The sequence below is a fragment of the Anoplophora glabripennis genome, unplaced genomic scaffold (genome assembly GCF_000390285.2).
Source record: "Anoplophora glabripennis isolate ALB-LARVAE unplaced genomic scaffold, Agla_2.0 scaffold163, whole genome shotgun sequence".
NCBI classification, from domain to species: domain Eukaryota; kingdom Metazoa; phylum Arthropoda; class Insecta; order Coleoptera; family Cerambycidae; genus Anoplophora; species Anoplophora glabripennis.
This window is the reverse complement of record NW_019416302.1, coordinates 136631-159737: the sequence shown is the minus strand read 5'-3', so window position 1 is coordinate 159737 and position 23107 is coordinate 136631. Positions and strand designations below refer to the sequence as shown.

The following is a 23107-nucleotide window of genomic DNA, read 5'->3' as shown; positions in this document are numbered from 1 at the left end:
CCTTACCTTAAAAACACTATTTTTGAACTGCCTATTCCTGATTTAAACCATCTGCAGGCTCGACTTATAGACAAGATTCGTGAAATTAACAATACCCCGAGCATCTTAGAAAATGTCTTTAATTCTTTGAGGAACAGGTGTGAAAAGTGCTTGGAACAAGGAGGGGGACACTTTCAGCAGCTGCTTTAATTTATTGTTATAACAAGGAGGGGGACACATTCCGCAGCTCCTTTAATTGTTTGTTATTGTTATCACGATTATTCTTTAAAATAAAGTTATATAGTCATTAACGTTATTGAAAGTGACAGCTGCTATACAGCTCGTTGAGAAATGAGGTTAAGTTGGTCGCTATAAGCTACTCCCTACATCCAATGTGTCAGAGCCAACTTCGACCACGTTTTTATTTGAACGCTCGTTATATAGTACGTATACAAAGTTACGTCATTCTATAATTTTGTACAATAATAATAAAATAGCTGTCATTCTTTTAATTTTTCAAATAAATATCTGTAACTTTCACAGATTACTCTTCAAATGACCATTGAAACAGTGAGCGATATGGAAAAAATCTTAAAAATTTAATATGAAAAATATTGAGCCCAACATATTCAATAATTTTAAAAAATCACAAATTTTACTTTTTAAGCTATACTTTATAGATCAAAAACTATAGTTGTAAACGTGATATTGAAACTTTATGAGAACACTTTTTAAAGCTTAAAATCTCTACTTTAAGATGGTGCGTTTTATTTTTCTTAAAAACTTGAAATAATATTTGAAAAAACAGAAAATAACAAAAAATTTAAATATTTCATGAAAAATCCGTGAGATTTATTGTTAAATAAAGTTTAATATACAAAAATTTTTTGTTTGTTTAATAAACCATCAAAGAATTCAGGCCTTAAAAAAAATCCAGCGAAAAATATTTTTTTTTTATTTATAGTAATAAGTGGAAAATTGTTATAATCAGCAAAAAAGTAACGTTTTTTTGATGATTTGATTTAATATTCATTTTTAAAACGTATATTCTGTATCTGAAATTGTAAATATAAGTTCTCTTATTGATGTAGACACAGATATGAGACTAATATACATATTATTTTAATTTTGAAAGTTGTTTTTCTTGTCAGTGAGCTCACCAAATATTTTTTGTTACTTACAGNATCGTGGAAAGCGTATTAAAACAGATACAGGGTTCGTAGCGGCCGGGAAAACCGGGAATACCGGGAAAAGTCAGGGAATTCGTTATTCTTCATAAAAAACAGGGAATAGTCAGGGAATTTTAAAAATATTCATGAAAGTCAGGGAATTTGATGTTTGCAACTGGAAATTTTGTGAAAGCCGACCCTGGGTTCTTGAAAGAGAAAACTATTTGTGGTTTTGAAACCTTTATAAGAGGTTGTTAGGGTATAAAAAAGATTTTGGAGTCCAGTCGAAAAAAAATTTAATGCATAAACACCAATTAGTATGTAAAAATGAACTACAAGTGACCTGGATTTCTTTTTTATAAGTCAGGGAAAACCTGGAAAAGTCAGGGAATTCTTTATTACTTTTGAACTATGGACCCTGACTGTTCACATATTATGTCCATTTTGAGGTTATACTCTCGTAAACTTGTAATTCTTCAATGTAATATTATTACTTAATATTACAAATAATCTTGCATCTCAGTTTGCATTTAAGGTATTTATATTCGTTTTCTTTTATGCTACATCTGTAAATGTGTAAATGAGTTTAATATTTATATATGAATTTTGATCCATTTTTAAAATAATTAATGAATAAATAAATAATAGTGGATGTTGATTTTGATTTTGTAATTTTGTATTTAAAATCAGTGTCTTTTTTCAATTTTATTGGCTTAAAGTTTAATTGCCCAGTTATTTTTGAAGATCAAGAACTCGATGAGATTTAAAAATGAATTATTCTGTAATAAATTTGATTTTTAAAAAATAAAACATATTTTCAATAAAATCTCTTTAGCTATTTATAATTTTCATTTTTCGAACCTCTATATTACAAATATGAGAGATTTTGATTTAAAATCGATAATAATTATTAAATAAATTGTTTAAAATAGTCGGCCATATTGGATCAGCCATTTTGAATTTTCATTTTCCGACTTCATATTCTTGTTCAGCGACATCGAAAACTCCTATATTGTCAATTTGAAAGAATTCGATTTAAAATTAATTGAATTATTTTAAATGTTCTTAAAAAAACTATTTATTATTGTTTAAACAATTAAAAAACAATTAGCGTAAAAAAAATAAGTTGATAATTTTTTTCTAATACTTCAAATAATTTCAAAAGGTTTTAGGAAAATCCATGCTTCTCATAAGTATTTCGAAATAATGCGTAATTTTAAGCTATCTTGACTCCACTAACTGTTTCATAGTTTATCTTATTTGAAAGAATAAAATTTTCGTTTATGTGGGATGATGGGGCACTGGGCGAATACCCAGTCAACACGCCAAAGAGCAGTATTTCTGAGCGAGTGGTGTGAAAATTGGCTTTTTAATAGCCTTTCCTTTAAATTATGAAATCTGACAACAATGCATACCTCAGTTCCTAAGTGTGCATGTGATGCGACTAACGCGCTCCGTTGTTTGTCCAGAGGCATGGTATGAAAATTACAAAGAAAAGGTTTAGGAATTTAAGAAAACAAACTTATGATAAGCGTTTCCAAAGGTCAAAGGTAGTGTCCGTAATATTTAAATATGACCCCCATTCTAAGTTACACCCTTTATATGTTTGTCGACGCAGGTATCAATTTTTTAATGTCAGTAGAGACCCATTGACTGCTGCAATAATTTATTATGATCCCAGGAACTGAAAATTTCCGCCTAATTATTTGAGAAAACACGACTAGGTGGGTAACGGGGGCGAAAGTTAGGCACTTAAGTGGACTTGTTCGGAACGTGGGGTGGGGGTGATTAATCAGTGCGTGGAATATAAATCAGAGGGATCGTTAATCATGGAGTTGCGGCCAATTGTTTACAACTTTGCGGAACGTACAGCGACGATACATGCCCCAAAGTAAATTGTTCGCAGCCAACTGCCGAAAAAAGTACACTCTTTACCCTAATCGAAAACTCTACTTCCGAAAGAAAATTAATGATGCTCTTATTATTTCAAACGTTCGTTGGAGTCCCTTACTCATTTTTTAAACTTAAGCAAAAATAACAGATTCAAGCCATATTGTTACAGAAGAAAATTTATTATTATTATTCATAATTATTCATAGTAACGAAGTAGCCATGAGTTATTTTCTTTGCTTATAGCTGTTTTACATTGACAATTTATTGATCAATTAATCGATGAAGTCGCTTCATCAAGAAATTGGACAAGTGTAATGCACCAAATCTGCTGTCAAATAACTTCATGAATTTATTCATCAAGTCATTGACGAATTAGAGCATGTTCTAATTTTCGTCAATTTCTTCGTGAAGTTCGGAAGTACCAACCCAACAGATTTCCACCCTTAGATCAGTAATGAGGTTATGTTATTGGAATATGTAAATAATTGTGTGGCGTCGTACTAGTTTTGCAATGTTTTTACTGATTTGTCACTTACAAACACTAATATTTATATAATATGTGTCAAAACGGTACCGCTGTTGTATCACTACAATTATGAGTGGAAAGGTGACATTTTTGAAATTTATTTGCTTCTTTGATTCGTTGGTAGAACTGATTCATGCGTCAAAAAACTTAATAAAGTCTGTAGCAATGTAAAACCACACTGTTTACCAATAAATTCGTGAATTAATTCATGAAGAACTTCGTCAATTTAATCAATAAATTGTCAATGTGAAACAGCTATTAGATAGCATAAGTAAATGAGCGAATAATTATTAAATAGTATGGTACCGTTTTCAAAGTTCATTTCTTAAATTCGTACAATGTTCAAAATGAATTGAATTATAAAGTCGAAAAAAATATTTTGTTCTAAAGTTACAGACTTAACGTCAAAAAAACCACCCCTATTTTATTTAAATCTCCCTACAAACGTCATTTGAGTTATTTTTTATTTCACTACAGTATTAGCGGATGTGGGGAAAATATAGATCAGTAAATACTTACTCGTATGTGAAGGTGATAATTATCTTTTTTCGCAAAATACGTCTTAGCTGTTGAGCGGCATTTACATATACGATTAACTTCCGTGTTCAAGATTTAGAATAACAATTAATTGTCACCTACAACACGTGATCTCTAATAAAAAATTGTTTGTTTTCCAGAGCTTACTATTTGATATTTAAGTATTTACCGGTGATATTAATTTTTAGTGAAACCGGAACAAATAAATGTTTTATCACTGAAATGTTTCTAACGTATTGCTATATCATCTCGTGTAAAAAAAAATCTGGGTGGGCTTTCCTTTAAAAATGGGTCTTTTTTGCAGCACAGATTCCACATGATTTTATTTATATAAATTACCCTGTACAGTTATTCACATAAGATTTTACCCCCTTTACCTTTTCTATCTTCCTATATAAAGAAAAGAAAGAAAGAAATACACAAAAAAACAATAGAATGTTGCGAGACATAGATCAAACTTGTGTTTGTTATATGGAACACTGTATATTGATTGTTTTTTTAAATACATTTCTGGTTACAACGATATACATATAAATGTCTTGTATTTGCTTTGATTATAGTTTGTACAATATTTTATTTTCTTTACACTGATTCTGCATAATGGATAAAATCAAGAATGCAATGGAACCACTGCATATTTATGCAACATTCAATTGTTTTCTGTTTGTATTACTTTGAGATCACAAGAAAATTTCCTAACTTTGGTTTCTGCAATTTTTTCGTAAGTACAAGGGCAAAAAAGATAAAGGGGATACAATGTTTTGCGAATAACTTTGTGCATAAGTAGTTTGTTTAGATTCACTCTTGATTTGAATGAATTAACAAGTAAACTTCGTTCTTTTTTTATCAGGCGATAAATACGAAGCCGTTTCGATGGACAACGGCTACAAGAAGTACATGATGTTGAAGATACGGCGAGTAAACAAGTCCGACTTCGGCTCCTACAAATGTGTGGCCAAAAACTCGTTAGGTGAAACGGACGGTGTAATCAAATTGGAAGGTAAATCAACAAAACTATTTTTCTATATTGCCTTCATAAAAATGATCGAGGTTTGGGCTAACTGTATTAGGTATATTAATGTACTGTTGTTTTATCGCTGATAAAATCACAACTGAATTGAAATTTGAAATATTTATGAGCGTAAATATGACAGTTCGTGAAATATTTTTTTCCGGAAATATGTAGTTTTGTCAAGACATTTTTTTCGATTTTGTATTTCCAAACGGTAAAAGGTAAAATCACTCGTGTATATCTTTTTTTTTTTTCATTTAAAAATAAATCCCGCCAGCTTCATGCGTCGATGTCGGAATTTAATCAAATGAAAAAGAAATAAAGATCACAATAATTGTGCTAGGTATTTTACCAAGAAAAGCAGAAGCTCACAAATTATTTTTCTGACGCGCACGATATCACTATATATTTTACTATAGTTTTTTTAGTGTTCTTTTTTTATTCATTTACAGTACTCTCCTACTATTCGTTGTGTTATTTGGAATTAAATGGACTGTCCGCGAACTCCCGAGTTTTTTTGTTTTTCAATCAAGTTGTAATCAGTTTCCATGTTCGTTTTTGCCGCGTTAAAGAGGATTACCTTGTTAAGTAATTTTGTTAAGGATTTTTAAAAGGGGTAATTCGCTTAGAGTGCCCAGTCGAATTTTCGAACAAATTCCAAATTTTTCTGGATTCCAGACTATGCCCGAATTGTAAACTCTAATTTTTCTTATGCAATATATTCAACAATATTTCTATGGTATAAATTTAATAGTTGTAGCTTTGTATTTGACTAGATATCTTTTTACGCTGTATGGTCTGTAGTAAAATGTAAAATTTTATTTTATATAAAAACTAACAACTAACTGTATCGTACCAAACCAACTTCTACTCTTCTACTTCTTAATATACAATGTGTTTCGAAACGAATAGACCCTCGAATAGGCCATACTTCAAGGATAACGTCTACGGATGAAAATAATTCCGTCAATAATAATCAAATTATCTTTGTACAATTTTGCGTCTTTAAAATGTTATGTTCGGAAGTATTAGTTAGTTAAATGGAACAAAAAAAATTGTGCCACCAACAAAGAACGAATGAATTAAGTACCTAGATTGATTACAGAAAAGGATTAAGAAGTGTTAATAATAGACCTACAATCAATTCCTTAATAGAACAATTTTACTATTTCTGAATTATTATATATTTCCCACGATTTTAATAATTTCCGGCACAAATAAAAGATTTTCATTACAGTCCTGATCGCCGTTTCTCTATCCAAGGACATCGAAAACAACTGAGAAAGATTAAAGTGCCGACAACTGGGTTGTTAATTTATACCTACCCGTAAGCTGTACCTGTATGTTAATAGACCTTTTTAGTAGTGCCACATACGCCAAATAAGAGGCAACCCCATTGTACACATTATCATGAAAAATTTCTCAATATTTACTAGACCGATATTCGGGCAATATTAGAAATATTTAAGAAGATTCAAACACCAAGTGACAAACCAATAGAAATTATACAATTTATATATTTAAATTTATAGAACAATATTGACTTTTATAGTCATTAATAAATTAAAATTATATCAATGTTACATGCCCATTAAAGATAAGTAACATACATAGATAGGTAACATACAAGAAAAGTTTGGTTTTGATTAAGAGTACGCCTATAATAAACCACTTGAAGAAAAAAAAACACTCGATAAACAGACTGACACAGTACAACACCAAGAAAAACAATAAACAACCGTAGAACTAGAAAATGCTAGGATTAAACAAAAGAAGAGAAAATACGCTAATGATGACAGCGATAATATATCAACAAGATCTCACCTGCGTATGAGGCTATTGTTCCCGAGCATGCGCATTAGGAATAACAGGGCTAATGTTAATTTTTTACTTTAAATTGAATATTCTTTTATATCGTGTTTTATAAGTTTTAAGCACATTAGTGTATCTAATTTACGAAACACATGTTGGCTGTTCATAAATACTTCTAAATCCTTAAAGTAAAAATAAGTTAATTTGTAATTGTTCATTTTTATAGTAGTTAAGTAAATAATAAACAAGGTCAGATTCGATCTATACAATTTCAACTAAATATGTGACGTCAGACTAAAAGAGTCTGTTAAACAAAAGACGATAGGCCCATGTTCTATAAGTTCCCGATTTTATAGCATAAGATTGCTTTATTTTTAAAACCTGATATTAAAGCGGCGCCGAAAGAATACTACCAACTTATGGGCGACACGGTCACTAACATAAATTTTTATAAGGGCGGTTACATTCCGACGAAAAGTACGTTAATCTTCCACTGTTCATTAAGAGCAGGCGACCAAAAACAAGCAGAACTATCCGGCAAAGGGATAATGTAATAAAGTTCTTAATAACGAACGTTACATTTAGACATCTTTAGGGATTATTTTGTCAATTTCAGTCCGATTCGAACTCGGATTAATTAAGATTAATGGGTTTATAATGAATAATTCAGCAAGAACAGGAATGCCCGCTTAAACGGCGGAAAATGTCTTTGTTCAAGACCCGAATACACAGCTCGGTAATTAAAATTGCATTTCTCTTTTTAATTGACGGTGCCCGAACGGAGATACAAAAAAAGCTTCCTTTAATCGGGACGATTTAAATTCCAGTTATTTCCTATAGAGCAGTCGTATAAGAGAGGTAGTTTGGATTTGAAAATGTGAAATAAAACTCAATGTGTTAAGAATTCGGATCCTGTTTTCATATTACTCAATCATCTAAGGTGGCAATTGCAGGAAGTCGTAAGAAGTCATTCTTAAAAAAACATTTGTATCAATCCATTGGATTCGAACTGAACTGATGGACACAAATTTGAGCCAACAGACATTCGTAACAAGAGTGCGTTTACTTTATTCTGGCGTTACCAATAATTATTGGTACGATATTATATTATTCATTTTCTGTTTGATTGTGACATACTGTTTGTAACTTAACAAATGAAAACAAATTATTTTAGCCGTGTCGCAATCAGGACTCAAACAGTATAACCACACGCGTATATAAACATGTACCTATGTATTTATTTCAATACGATATTTCGGATAAAGTCCTAAGATTTCCTACGAATTTTCTATGTAACTGCCGCACCGCTTAAGTGTATGTAGTTCTTTTATAATTTTTCTAGAGTTAAAAATGTTGACACAAAAATACCTGTTGTATTACATCTCCTTTCCCAAATTTGGTGCTGTAAAATTTATAGTTTTCCCTGAAGCAACGTTGCCAATTCGTATGGAATGACCCATATTGTGGAGAATTTAAGTATATAAAATTGTAAAAATGAGAAAAATGGACAACGGCTGTTAATGTGGGGACATTTTATGTATGACGATACAGAATATTTTACACTCTTGATTCTTTTATCAATCGAATATGCTATTTCAATTTTAAATCAAGTAATCTAAACTAATAGGAATTAAACAACATGTTTACCCAATGAATGAAAAAAAAATATTAATAAAAATAATGTAAACAATATTTAAGTACTGCAATAATCCGTTTTAAATAACGGCTGGGTAAATATTAAATATGTTACATTCGGTTTTTATCATTATCATAATGTGTGAGGCAAAATTTTTTTATTCAAGAAATAAAATGTGAAATATACAGGGTGTATCTAAATAACACCGAAAAAATTCAAGGGGCGATTCTCCGATGAAAATTAATAGGGATCTTTGATATAAAATTTTTTGAAAAAACCCTTCCCTGAAAAGTTACGCCCCTCCTAAAATTACAAAAAAGAATTGTTTTTCTTTTTTATCTTCCACGTACATCAAGCTAAAGAAACCAAACTTGGTGAACATTATCTGTCAATAAAACTACACTTTTTGAATTTTTTTCAACTCTGAACTATTTTTGTAAGGGGTTGAAATAATCAACCTCTATGACATTTTTTCTTATAATTTTTTTTTCGATAAAATTTTTTTCTTTTAAAAAATATGTCTAAAAAACCCCATTCATTTACTAACTTTTTGATCTCTTCAAGTTTCTTCGAAAAGTTAAGGATTTATGACAAAAAAAATAAATGTATTGTAATGTATTTTTAAAAAGATGAGCTGTTTAACGCGAGTGTATTTTGCCGAAAGATCTAGTGGCCTGTTCTTTACAATGGAATCCGTAGAAACAAATGTCAATGTCATTTATTGTTACTGTTTCTTACTATTTCACAAGTTTCATGATTTTGTGTAGAAAATATTAGTTAATAAACCGAAAATATGGTTAACTATTCGAATTTAGAAATGGCAGATATGCATTTTACATATGGGTATGCTAACGGTAATGCATTGGAAGCGCAAAGACTTTATGCTGAACAGTACCCAGAGCGTAGATTACCCCACCATACTACGTTCACAAATATTCACCAACGCTTGCGGGAACTTGGAAAATTTGAAAAGAGAAGTCATGACTGTGGCCGTAGCCGAGAAGTTAGAACTGAAGCTGTCGATGAAGCCGTACTTAATTTAATTGAGGAATCCCCAGAAACTAGTACCAGGAAAATAGCTCGTGTCCTAAATGTAAGCCATTCGGTAGTTTTTAGAATTTTAAAAGAACAACAGTTATATCCCTATCATCTCCAACGGGTGCAGTCGTTACTGATTCGAGATTTTTTACCACGTGTGGTTTTTTGTCAATGGCTTATTAATATGATCGGCCAAGCGCCGCAGTTCTTAAGAAATATTTTATTTACTGACGAGGCGAATTTCTCAAGAGACTGTATTAGAAATTTTCGTAACAATCATATTTGGGCTGAGGAAAATCCTCATGACTTTTTTGAAGGAAATCATCAGTATCAATTTTCATTAAATGTGTGGCTCGGAATTATCGACGATCATTTAATTGGTCCCTATTTTCTTCCACGACGATTAGATGGTGACTCATATTGTCATCTTCTCGAAGAATTACCTATTATTCTTGAAGAAGTTCCCATTCAAATTAGGCAACGTTTATGGTTTATGCACGACGGTGCACCAGCCCACTTTAGTATACGTGCAAGACGTCACTTGGATGAGGTGTATGCCAATCGATGGATAGGTCGAGGAGGATATGTAAATTGGCCAGCCCGCTCCCCTGACCTTAATCCTTTGGATTTTTGCATATGGGGATATCTGAAATCTTTGATCTACTCAAGGCCAGTTGAAGATATCAATGATTTGCGAAACCGCATTGTAGCAGGGTGTGAAACGATAAAAAATTCACCAGGAATATTTGAACGCATACGCAATTCTATGAGAACAAGAGTAGATGCTTGTATTGAAGCTGAAGGCAATCATTTTCAACATTTTTTGTAGATTGTATTGTCAATATCCGACAGATTTTTATTTTTTGTTACTGTTATAACATTATTCATCATTTGTTCACTTTTAGTCTAAGTTCCAAACTTCTTAGCCTAGTAGAATCATAGGTCAACTATTTGGTTGAGTGTTTTTTAATAAAATGTTATTTAATATGACAATAAATGACATTGACATTTGTTTCTACGGATTCCATTGTAAAGAACAGGCCACTAGATCTTTCGGCAAAATACACTCGCGTTAAACAGCTCATCTTTTTAAAAATACATTACAATACATTTTTTTTTTTTTGTCATAAATCCTTAACTTTTCGAAGAAACTTGAAGAGATCAAAAAGTTAGTAAATGAATGGGGTTTTTTAGACATATTTTTTAAAAGGAAAAAATTTTATCGAAAAAAAAATTATAAGAAAAAATGTCATAGGGGTTGATTATTTCAACCCCTTACAAAAATAGTTCAGGGTTGAAAAAATTTCAAAAAGTGTAGTTTTATTGACAGATAATGTTCACCAAGTTTGGTTTCTTTAGCTTGATGTACGTGAAATATAAAAAAAGAAAACATTTTTTTTTTTGTAATTTTAGGAGGGGCGTAACTTTTCAGGGGAGGGTTTTTTCAAAAAATTTTATACCAAAGACCCCTATTAATTTTCATCGGAGAATCGCCCCTTGAATTTTTTCGGTGTTATTTAGATACACCCTGTATAGGTACCTAATATACAGAATGTAACTAATATACTGATTTTAAGGTTTTTACGGCCCATATTGTTACTTTCGGGTTGTTACGGACTTACAATGCACTTCATTAGCCTTAGCTAAATGAAAAACGAAAATATGTGGGGGGAAAAAATTAAAACTAAGTGTGGGAAAAAAGAGAAAATATTAGAATTACCACGAAGTTGGCAACACTGCTCAGAAAACAATCTGCTGACCCAACATACTTAATATGTTCTCTTATATTTTCAGAAATTCCTGCGCCCACTACAGTCAAACCCACCGTTCACCTAGCAGTGACGCCGGCATTGAAGAAAGGTAGGTAGATAGGAGCAGCAATAAGAATGAATAAACATTTATTTAAATGGGGAAAGTTTCCTGGAGTTAATCCACACTTTTGTGTGCTTATTAGTTCTAACACGAGTAATCTTTGAGGAGCACTTGCGATGCTGAGGGATACTATAAGGTCTCGGTGAACCTAAAATCGAAATAATAGCTTTAACATCTAACGTGATACATACTCCTTTATTACTTCCTGTTCCAAAAGTACCGAATAGTGACAATAAACTCAGAAGAAGAACTGGATGTCTTTAATTTTTGTCATAGCGGAAATACATACTTCCATAAAAACATAAATTACAAATAAAGATAATGAAAAAAAAAATATTGAGACAATCAGAAATATAAATCGGAAAAAATTGGAATGCGTGCACAGTGGGGCTTTTTCCAACTTTTTAATTACATCCCAAAATTAAAATAGATAGAATAGTATAAATATCGAATCCCTATTTGTTTAATTTTACCAGAAATACTACTTTTTTATTGAACTCCTAAAAAAATTTATCTGTAACTGGATAAAGTAGGTAATTTTTTAGAATATGTTAGTAGCATCACTGCTTCCACATTTTTACGAGTAGTTCATTCAGTGTTACAAACTAACAGGCACAAACAAAGCTAATAACTAATAACACAAAGATTACGACTAGAAATTTCAGATATTAGTAACTACTGATTTCTAAATCAAAAAAATCATTTTGATAAATTTCGTCAAATCTATGTCAATTAAGTGAGTTATCAAAATTTTCAAGTCGGGTTAACTTGGGCGTCGTATCACACATCTTTATTTTTAATACACAAATTATAAATTTAAATAAACAGCTATAATTAATTACACAACAGTTGTCTTTACAAAATATCGAGCAATACAGTACGTGAAAAATGATTTAAAATACAAGCGTTACAAATAAAATACTCGAGATTTTTATGACAATAACCAGAGGTCCGATAACGAATCCACGGTCAGCAGAATAGCAATATACCTACCTCTTCAATGCTCAAGTAGAACTCTCGTCAGTACACCTTTCCGTACTTCTCCTCACTTGTCACGTCAAATTATTCTTAAAGGAACCAATCAAATTCGTTACCTTACAAGTATATCCTTATAGGTAAATGCTATCTATCCTCTGACCGCGGCGTAAAACTAGGGAAAAACATAACGGATTAAATCATAAATAACTATTTCTAAGTTTTATTGTCTAGGTGCAAATTCTAAAAGAGTGGGAATGTCTTGAGTAAAGAACTCTGAAATTTCCAAAGTCTGGAGGATTCGGTCCGTGACAAAGACATATGCGATGTTTTACAATAACTCCTTCACATTTTAAGATAATGGCGTATGGTTAAGGTTTTTGTCCCTAACTGTAATTAATCCTGTTTTACGTACAGAAAATATGACTTTGTAGATATTACTGCAAATATAAGGTACAAATACCAAAATCAAGCCATGTTTTAATTCATTTTACCGGTAGTCACTTTATTGAATCGATCAGGTTTCCAATATTATAAAGTCGTCGCCACTGTCCATAAATGCCAAAAAATTATGTTTCACAGCGACTTATTTATTAACGAATCGTAAAAGCTGGAACTGGCCAACAGAGGCACTCAAATAAAAGGGAAACGCCGCTACTTCTTCAAATGATCATTTCGGCGACGTAAAAACATTTTAAAGCCCGTTCGAAGCGCGAAATAAGTGTAATTGGCGACGTTTTTATGTTTGCTCCTACTTTGGAATGTAACTAGATCAAGCGAAGACTCGGGGACATACGAAGGGCAAGATCTACTCTTTTCACCGGTACTAAAACCAAATTCATATTTGGAAAATATAGTTTCATCGAAATGGAAATATGAAGAACGTGTCTATTGTAACTATATAAATATCATTATATTTCGAAATATATGCAAGGTTTCCCACGAATAAACAAAAAAAAATATATGTACGTAAATCTTGGCATGGAAACGCATCTTTCCGAGATATGGCCCTTCAGCTTTTTTAAAGAAAATCATTGTTTATTTAATACCTCAGGAACATGTAACAATAGCTTCGCGACATTTAACAGGGTAATACCTATATTTAATACTTAAGGTGGCCATATTTCTGGCCGAGAAATAGTCAAATTTCTAGCGTTTTTAAGTACTGAAATCTTGAAAAGTATAACGTGTAGAACAAAAGTAAGCACAAAAATAAAATCTTTGATGTACTATTTACTCATTGTTACTATTTAAATTTACCCAAATAAAATAATAACTAAAAAAAAGCGTTTGTAAAACATGCGTTTTCTGTTATCCTAACCCCACATTTTAAGAATTATTTTCACGTACTTATAAATAAATGTAAACAATTTTATATGTAGGACTAAGCAACTAAATTGTTATAAGAATATTTACATGTGGAGTTTGGAAAAGTTTGTATTTTCGTAGATTTCAGTAACTAAAACTTTGATGGTTGGATCGTTTTTTGCAGCTGTTTATTCGTTTTACGGCGACGTCTTTGAAAATACTCAGATGGCACGACATAACATTCCTATTATTTGATAAACTTTAGATTATTCAGTTATTAAATGTTTGAAATTATTTGTCTTTGTGGAAAACACCATTTAAAGAAACGGCGCCCTTAAACACAATGCTAATAATTCCGAATTTTAATTGTCACTTTTGTAGACGTGGGTCATTAGTGCCTTTCGTGAAGCATAACTGTTTCGCATATTACCAGTGGCGGAATTTCAAATTTTTTCAATGTATTTGTAATACCTAATATTGTAGTTACAATCAATTTTCTAAAACAAGTCACTGATTTTTATTTGTGACATTTTATTTCCTACATTTTAATTAAAATCGCATTTGTAATAAAACTTCTATGATCGAGTAGTTCTAATATTATTTTAAATCCATGAATATGTTTGATAACGGTAATATAAATAAAAAAATAATACCTCGAGAATAAAGTATTGTTATTAGAGATAGTGACTCATCGTAACTCCGCCTCTGGTTGACATAGTTATGTATACAGGGTGATTCAGAACTTATCCGAAGAAAAAATTTTTGAATGTATAGTGGACAAATACAATTTTCCTGTCTACGCGCAAGGTAAAGCATGCAGGCACGGCGGCAAAGTGTAATAAAAACTGAACGGACAAAAAATTGAAATAAAATTTTGTAACACCTACATATTTTATATCAGCAAATTCAACTGCTTTTACCGCTATTGTTATTATTAATTAATAAAATTAATTTGGTTGTCAAGACACTAAAATATATCTATAAATGGAACAATAATAATTTATTATCCAGATTTTTAAGATACTGCAGGAAAATATTAAAAAAAAATAGTAACATAAGAAAGACAAAATGAGGAATCGATGCACTTGTATGGATAAAATATATTTTTTGTCAAAATAAATTTAAAAAATGTTTCAAGTGATAAAGCCCAATGAACTGCAGTACATATTACATTCGGAAAAATGTAACAACCAATTCTTGATCTGTAACACTACATAATCATATAATTATGCGAACCATTTGTTTTTATATGTACGAACAGGTAACAAATACATCTTCCATAACAAATCGTAGAATTAGGTATTTAAAATAGCTGTCATTTATTATTTTAATTTTTATTGATATAAGAATATGACCAGTACTTTTCTATAATGTGTTCGTGATTAAAATTCTTAAACATCACAATTTTCAATAAATAAATCTTAGGAAAATACTCGCAATTGTTAACGATTAAAAACCTAATTTAAGCAATGTGTGTAGGTGTACCAGGAGGAAGAGATAGAATGGAAAAGGGAGGTTCCAATGACAACAGGGTTGGAAAAGGAAGGAATATTGACGAATCCAAAATATCAGGTCAGATATTACAGCTTCTTTTGAATACATTTTGACATAATCTTCCTTTGAGTTTTATCTCTTCCTAGAATGTATCACAATTCTCGCCATTTTGTATTGCGATTTAACCGGAAAAGTTTTTATGTAGCGTATAAGTAAAAATAAGTTGATCAGCGTTTGCCGTTGGTTGTGACGAACCAATAAAATTTTGTATCATAAAAGAGGTTTTCAATGAAATTCGTTTCCCATATCTTTAATTATAAAATAAATATCAATAATTACAAAATTAGGTACCTACGTTTAAAAAAAACATTATATCATACGCTTTGTGAATTATGCGAACTACTAGGTATACGTTTTTGCTCATTAAAATGCAGTAAAATTTTTCGCAAATGTCTGAAGGATGTAACACGGAAATTCATACACTTCACCGCTAAGATGTTTTTTACAGGAAGACATGGCACTTGCTTTGTGTTCTGTAAAATTCCGAATTTAAGAGTCCGTCACGCGCTTGAAATAAACCCATTTTAAGGGTTCGGCCCATAACACATATTTGGAAAACGAATAAACATAGCGGCACAAATAAAAAAACAATCGAAAGACAAAGTGTTTTCCTACTGCTGTCTTGTAACAGTTTTTTCAAAATTGGTTTCTAATTGTTTAAATTTAAAGAGTAAACTATGCAAGAAATCGTCATATTTACAATTTATTTACGTAAAAATAAAGGCTTAAATCAAAAATTGCTTACAAGAGGGAAGTGGGTCTATCTTTTAGCTTTGCAATGATACCAAAATTATATTGATTTGATAAAAATTACTCAAAATTCTATGCTAAATCCCGAACGTCTACAACTTCAGAAACGAATATATTTTAAATGCTGCAACCACGTGTGTTTTACTCAGTGGGATGGGCTTAGAGATTGGTAATTGCGGACAGGACCGGAGTTCAAAGAAATATCTAGTCAGTGATAATCTATACGTTTTCAATTGAGAGTATTGAATTAATCGATCTTGCGGGGTTCGATTCTTTTATTTTCATTGGAAGAAGTTTTTGCATCCAATTAGATATTATATCAGAGATTGATATAAAAACTATCTTGAGTTAAAAGTTGTACGGCACAGCCAGGCAACGTTATTTCTAGCGGAAAACTAAAAAATGTATTTTTTAATAAATGTTTTTACTGCACTATCAGCGGTAATAATTAAATTTTTAATAGTAATAGTATATTTAATTTGTACAGCACAACATTTCGGCGTTTCCATCCCAGCCCATGTTTATTAAAGGAAATGCCGACAATAATCCCGTTTTCGTTTTTTGCCGTTTTTCTTGAGAAAGTATACGTTTTTTGTTTCCAAATGCACCTGGTCATACTAGTGAAATAACTCAATTATGATCGAGTGCTCGTTGATGAATATTGACGATTTTTAATTATTTTTGGTCATATTGAACTTATTCTCCGAGATTTCTATTCGGATGCCTGTTATTAAAAATGACTGCCGCTTCTTGATGAGTTTTATAATCATCTCCCACAATCAAAACTATTTAAATTTTCTCCTAAGAAGTTAACAGAGCTGCCATTTCTTGTATTTTATAAATTGTAACTAGCGTTTTGACGTTTGCTATCAAAAATTCCATTGGTTTGTCAGTGCATCTTACAGGAGAAGGTAAGGTAGTCGGATTTTTGTAATTTTTGATATTTATGGTATGTGTAGTTTGGACCTTGAATAAGAATTTTTCGAAGTAGTTCGACGCAACGTTCATAAATTACCGAGATAATCAATTTTGAAGTTTTACCTGACAGCTAAATCCACTAGCATTATGTGACCCATTTCTCAACTGGGAGCGTGGCGTAATTGGTAGCGTTCGGGACTGACAGTCACGAGATGGCTGGTTCGAGTCCGTCGCGTGACATTTTTTTTTTCAAAACGCACCATATAGTTTTTTATTATTTTTTTCATCTCGAAAATTATGAACAAACGAAATATTATAGTAAACACTTACGTATATGTAGAAATATTCTTCAAATATTTCATTAAAATGCACAATTGGTTGATAAACAATATTTATTATGAATTAACAATAAAGTTTCTTTAAAAAAAAACAAACAAGGTCAGGTAGGTTTTTTATTTTAATTTTAGTATTTGAAATTTTACGCAGTGTGGCATAAGCCAGAATGATAGTTATCATAGAAACATGGGAAGCAGAAACTTTCTATGCCCGAGCAGGTGTGTTTTTTTAATCACGACCCACACAACCTAGCTCAAAATGTTAATTAAACACTTGAAAAATATTCCTACATACAGTTATCATAATATTTCGTTTGTTCATAATTTTCGAGATAAGAAAAAAAAGAAAGGAAGCTAGATGCTTAAAAAATTTCTGCTTCCCATTTTTTTTATGATAACTACTATTCTGGCTCGTGCCACACTGCGTGTCAAATAGTAACATAAATATAAAATAAAAGAACATCCTACCTGACCTCGTTTGTTTTTTTTAATGAAATCTTATTGTTAGTTCATAATAAATATTGTTTATCAACCAATTGTGCTTTTTAATGAAATATTTGAATATTCCTACATATACATAAGTATTTATTATAATATTTCGTTTGTTCATAATTTTCGAGATGAAAAAAAATAATAAAATACCATATGGTGCGTTATGAAAAAAAAAAAAATTTCACGCGACGGACTCGAACTAGCGATATACTGACTGTCAGTTCCTAACGCTACCTATTAGGCCACGCTCCCAGTTGAGGAGTGTGTCACATCTAGTGGATTTAGCTGTCAGGTAAAACTTCAAAATCGATTATCTCGGTAAATTATGAACGTAGCGTAGAACTACTTCGAAAAATTGTTATTCAAGGTCCAAACTACACATACCATAAATATCAAAAATTACAAAAATCCGACTACCTTACCTGTTAGATTTAATGTCTATCTCTAGACGTAAATTATCAATGCTAATACGGAGAAGAGTTTGTAAAAATAACAAAATCTGTTTTTTAATGGTAAATGGATAATATTGGATACCTGACCGTAGTTTTCTATTTGGATCAACTTTAAATAACGATTGTCGATATTTTAAAAAATAAAGGTACTTTACTCTTGAGCAAAATTTACATTTTTCGACAAACCTCGTATACGACTGCAAAAAATTGAAATCTGATTATTTCATTTTGGATTTTAGGCCATGCAGAACTCTTCATCAAGAATAACTTTTTCTCATAAAACCAAAAAAGAGAAGGAGCGTTAAATTGACGTCCACGGGATGTCGGTTATTCAATTTTGTATTGCGATGAAATTTGTTTGTACAATTGCGGTACAATAATTGTATTAATTCTAAATTGACACAATTATTGAAGTAAAAATTGTAACGTTAGTTTCACGTTTAAATCAACCTAAATACGTCCACTGTAAAATCATTGTAGTGGGAGAGAGATAGTCTCCGCCTCCAGCTGTAACGCCCGTGCACCCGACCCCGCAGCGATACCTTAGCAGTGTACAGAGAACAGACTCTTAAGTCATTCGCGGCGTAGAGTCTCAACTAAAGTGTTAATAGACATTGCTCTAATATTGGATACCTGGTGTTTTTTTAAGTGACATCATTTTAACACAACATTGAAACGTTTTTCAAATAATATTTTTGTGAAAAGCCAAAAATAAGGAAAATAGACTTAAAATTCTGTTTTCGAAATTAAAAATATATAGTTAATTAAAAACTAATGTATAATGTAGATACTAATGCATATTTTTATTCAAAGGAAATTAAAGCACAGAATATACGCAGTTTGAAGCCAGTATATTATATTACTAATAAAATATTGTAAATTTATAATTCACTTAATTGATGAGGTTGAAGAGGAAGTTTGTAAGGCATTATCCCGGTTGGAGGTGTCAATTACTTGACTAACCATTCTCAAAACATTGAAATTAATTATCTACCTAGCTATATTTACAAATGCGTAATCTCGGTTGCTTATCAAACACTTCACAAACGTATCTATGTGTGGTGAAAACTGTGGCTACTGTAGATGCTTCCTACCTATTTTAAATGACTAACTTCTAATATATGGAATTTTATATTTAATTACTATCGTGTAGTTTGTTAAAATATAATTATATAATCTTAAGTACGAATAACTTCTTTGTCGTGTATTTTAACTATTTGATATGGATAATTGGATAAAAGACAAACTATTCAGGAATTAGGTTTCGATTGGTCTTCGCATGAAATGTGAAAACATATGCATATGTAACACTAATATATGTTCTTCAATTATACAAACAGTGTACACACATACGTTTTCCATCTAATATACTATTATACGTAATATGGTTTACAAATGGATTACACAAGAACATATAATTTTTTTATTGGAGAACATTCAAGCAGATGTTTTTTTTGCACATGTGCACATTAACGTAGAACTATTTTAATATCGAATTGAGCCAAAATTCCTTCATTTGTCATAATTCGAAACTACTGCTAAATAAAACTATTAGTAAAGCAAAAGTTATTCTCGGTAAAGTAATGACGGAAATTTAACGGATTTCATCGCACTAGTAATATTGAAGGAATAACAAATTATCAATTGTCAGTACACAACAAAATTATAAATATTTTGAAGTAATTTTAACGTAAACTAACGTATTCTGCCAATAGGCTTTTGTAATATAGAAGAAATGTATTCTTCTTGTCCAAGACGTAGTTAATGTAAGGCATAAGTATTTACCCAAATACTCCAAATAGGTAGGTACTAATTCATAATACGTATACTTATTTAACTGCTACCTTAGAAGCCATACAATACAGGACAAAGGGAATGAAAAAACATACTGTATAAAAAGAAGACCATTAAATTTTGTAAACGATAAAAAATAACTGCGGAATTTAAATTTTCAGCAGGATGTATTCAGGTCCCTAATTAGGCTGTAATTTTTCATTCGAGTGAAAATTAACCAAGTGTATTACCTGGTATCAGCTTTTCCACGACAGAACAAAGGCAATTTAGAAGCGTTATTCAGGAGAAGATTACACAGCCTAACGGCATTATTCCGGACAAAAGCTTTTTAAAATGTATGGCTAATGTATGATAATAAAGCTTTTCGCTGTACATCATCATTCCGGCTTTATTGATCCTGTGGCTTTTTTAAATTTGCTCAATGGTAGGACGAGATTGCTTTCCACTAAATTAATTACGGCATAGTTTCGTATACCGCACCTATTTCTAGATTGTAGGAAAATTGGAAAATCGTCGGAATTTGGAATTTGACACAAATTTTGAGAGAAATTAAGTGATTCAGTACTGTTTTAGCTGTTACCATGGAACAAACGAGGCCTGTGTTTTTCACGTTTCATGAAATTGAACATTTGCCAATCTAAATACCATATAATGTGTTCAATTCACATAAACATATCAAAATATATTTTTGTTTGGATATATTATTGAGATTTAATTCATTCAGTTAATATTTTTATTTTTGGACAATTGAAGTGGCGGGTCGTCAGGGACAGCAGGGTAGTACCGACCCAAAATAATTTAAATAAAATGATCGCCATAAATATGTATATGTTTTTCGGTATGTGTTTTTCCCAATCTTCATTCCAATAGTACGATTGTATTGTTGCACATGTTCTAATTTAAATTGGGAAATGTGAACCCTGATGTAAGTTGTTTAATAAATATATTATAACTTATTGTGATAGTTTCAGCTAAAATTCAACATTCTAAGGCTACTTTAAGTCTCGGTTAAAGGTTGATTAACTGATCAGGCGATTAGAATGTACATTTACTGATTTATTTTATAAAGTATACTCACAGTCTAATCGCCTGATTAGTTAATCAAGCCTTAACCGAGACTCAAAGTACCGGACCTAAGAGTTACAATTTAAATTGGCTTATAGTGTAACATTAATGAACATTTTGATAATTATTTAAAAAATAATAATTAGCTCCAGAAAATACTGAAACATTAAAAATATTATAAATCCGTAGACATAATAGTTATATTTAAAGTTTAAAGGTCGTTTTAATATTCCTTGGGTAGAAATGTGTGAAGTTTTATCAGTTTCAGCTCTTATGTCAGTATCAGCGTCTATACAGGGTGTTCCAACTAAAAGGGATTCTTCTGTGATTCTGTAACTGTAAAATTTATTAAGAAAATTATAAAAAATATCAAATATTTTTAGCTTACAGGGTGTTACATTTCGCGTGGGCGCTACATAACTTTGTTATTTTAAATCGAACACCCTGTGTATTATTGCATTTTTTAATTCCTTGGTTAATATTAGGTATAGTTTATTAAATGTACAAGGTGTTTCAAACATACCGTTTTCGAGATATTCAGTTGTATTTGAAAAAAAATCACGATTTCAGCTCTCTAAATGAGGCTAGATTGCGTCTAAACCGTCACAGTTCGTTTTGGCATAAATTACTCTATCTACTCAGTTGTAAGTTGGCCTGCCAGGTCGTCCGACTTCAATCATTTAGATTTTCATTTTTGGGGATTCATGAAAACCCAAGTTAATATTAAATCAGTACAAACTCGCCAAAAACTATGGCGCGAATTGTGGAAGGACATTTATTTACTTATTTACCTACTTTAACTGTTATAGAATAAAAATGTATTGATCTTTAAGAATGTAATTTCTACTGGGCCATAAATTTATGGTGCCTCTTTCCGAAACACCCTGTATAAGTGGTACGCGCTTATATACTTTCCCTATCTAGCTGTAAAACAGTCTTAAAGAAAATACCCACCCCGTAACCTACAAGCGTGGCCGGCGATGAAAAATTATAAACCCGCAAAGCACCCAAAGCTACCTCTTCAAAAGAGCAAAGTAAAAAGTAAGTCCCGCATTAACCCCCAGTAATTCTGTTCCAGAATATGATTACGACGGCGAGTACACGCTGCCTTCCAACGGCCCTCCGCCCATCCAGGAGCCCCCGGGCGCTTTCAGCGGAGCGCCCGGCCCCGCCAGCTGCCATCGGACCGTCACCATCGTCGCCGCCGCGGCGCTCATTCTTCTCGCTAGCCCGAGGTGATCCTCGAAATCGAATTAGAGCTTCTCCCAGTATGGAATAAAAGCGGACGCACGGACGGGTGAGTCGGCTGAAGTTTCGGGGATTGGCAGTTTTTTCGAAAGTTGCGAGATTTAAGAATTGCAACTTTTCTGACAAAAATAGCTGATATGAAAAGACCTAGTCCAGTCTACAAAATTATAAAAACGTGTAAAACCTGTTTGCAAACATTTTTGTAAAACCTAGTCCAAATCTGTATGCAAATATTTAGGTAAAAACGTTTATACAAATGCATCTGTGGCAAACATTTGCCCGTAAACACTAGCGTGGACATGTTTGTTTACAAACAAATTCAGAGTATTGCAATTCTAAACTTTGTATTTTGTGAATCAGTGAGTTTCGTTCTCAAAATAATTGCGAAATCTAGCATCATTCATTTTCAACTTTCTCAAGAGATTTTCAAAATATTATACTCCTTGAAAAATTCATCTTCCAAGTCTTTTTATTTCTCCTTATTAAATTCACAAATATCCATGGAAAAAAGCACGGATGCAATTAATTGTATAAATGTATTTACACATATATTTCTAAAAACAACGTTTTTGTTTTTGCGTCACTCATTTGTATGTAAAAATTTGTTTGTTTATAGATCTGGAATAGGCATTTACCATTAAAAAAATGAACAGTAGGTACCTACCTACGGATTTTCCTGTCTATGTCTTCTGTAATGAATTTGACAGATCGAGTCGGAAACTGAACGCAATGAGGTATTTTC

The 23107-nt window shown here is 31.5% G+C and overlaps 1 protein-coding gene across 4 annotated transcripts in view; it reads left to right on the top strand.

Annotated features, from left to right (window-relative positions):
* The window catches only part of LOC108903516 (neurotrimin-like), a 149481-nt gene extending 126944 nt beyond the window's left edge, over positions 1–22537 (top strand). For 3 of the 4 annotated variants that reach the window (XM_018705735.2, XM_018705734.2, XM_018705733.2), the window contains 4 exons: positions 4955–5104; positions 11397–11462; positions 15237–15329; positions 22196–22537. In XM_018705735.2, the coding sequence (XP_018561251.1) occupies positions 4955–5104; positions 11397–11462; positions 15237–15329; positions 22196–22356 (470 nt within the window). In that variant the 3' untranslated portion in view covers positions 22357–22537. The remainder of the gene's footprint in view (positions 1–4954; positions 5105–11396; positions 11463–15236; positions 15330–22195) is intronic. The other variant, XM_018705736.2, reaches the window with a different exon arrangement.
* Positions 22538–23107: the final 570 nt, after the last annotated feature.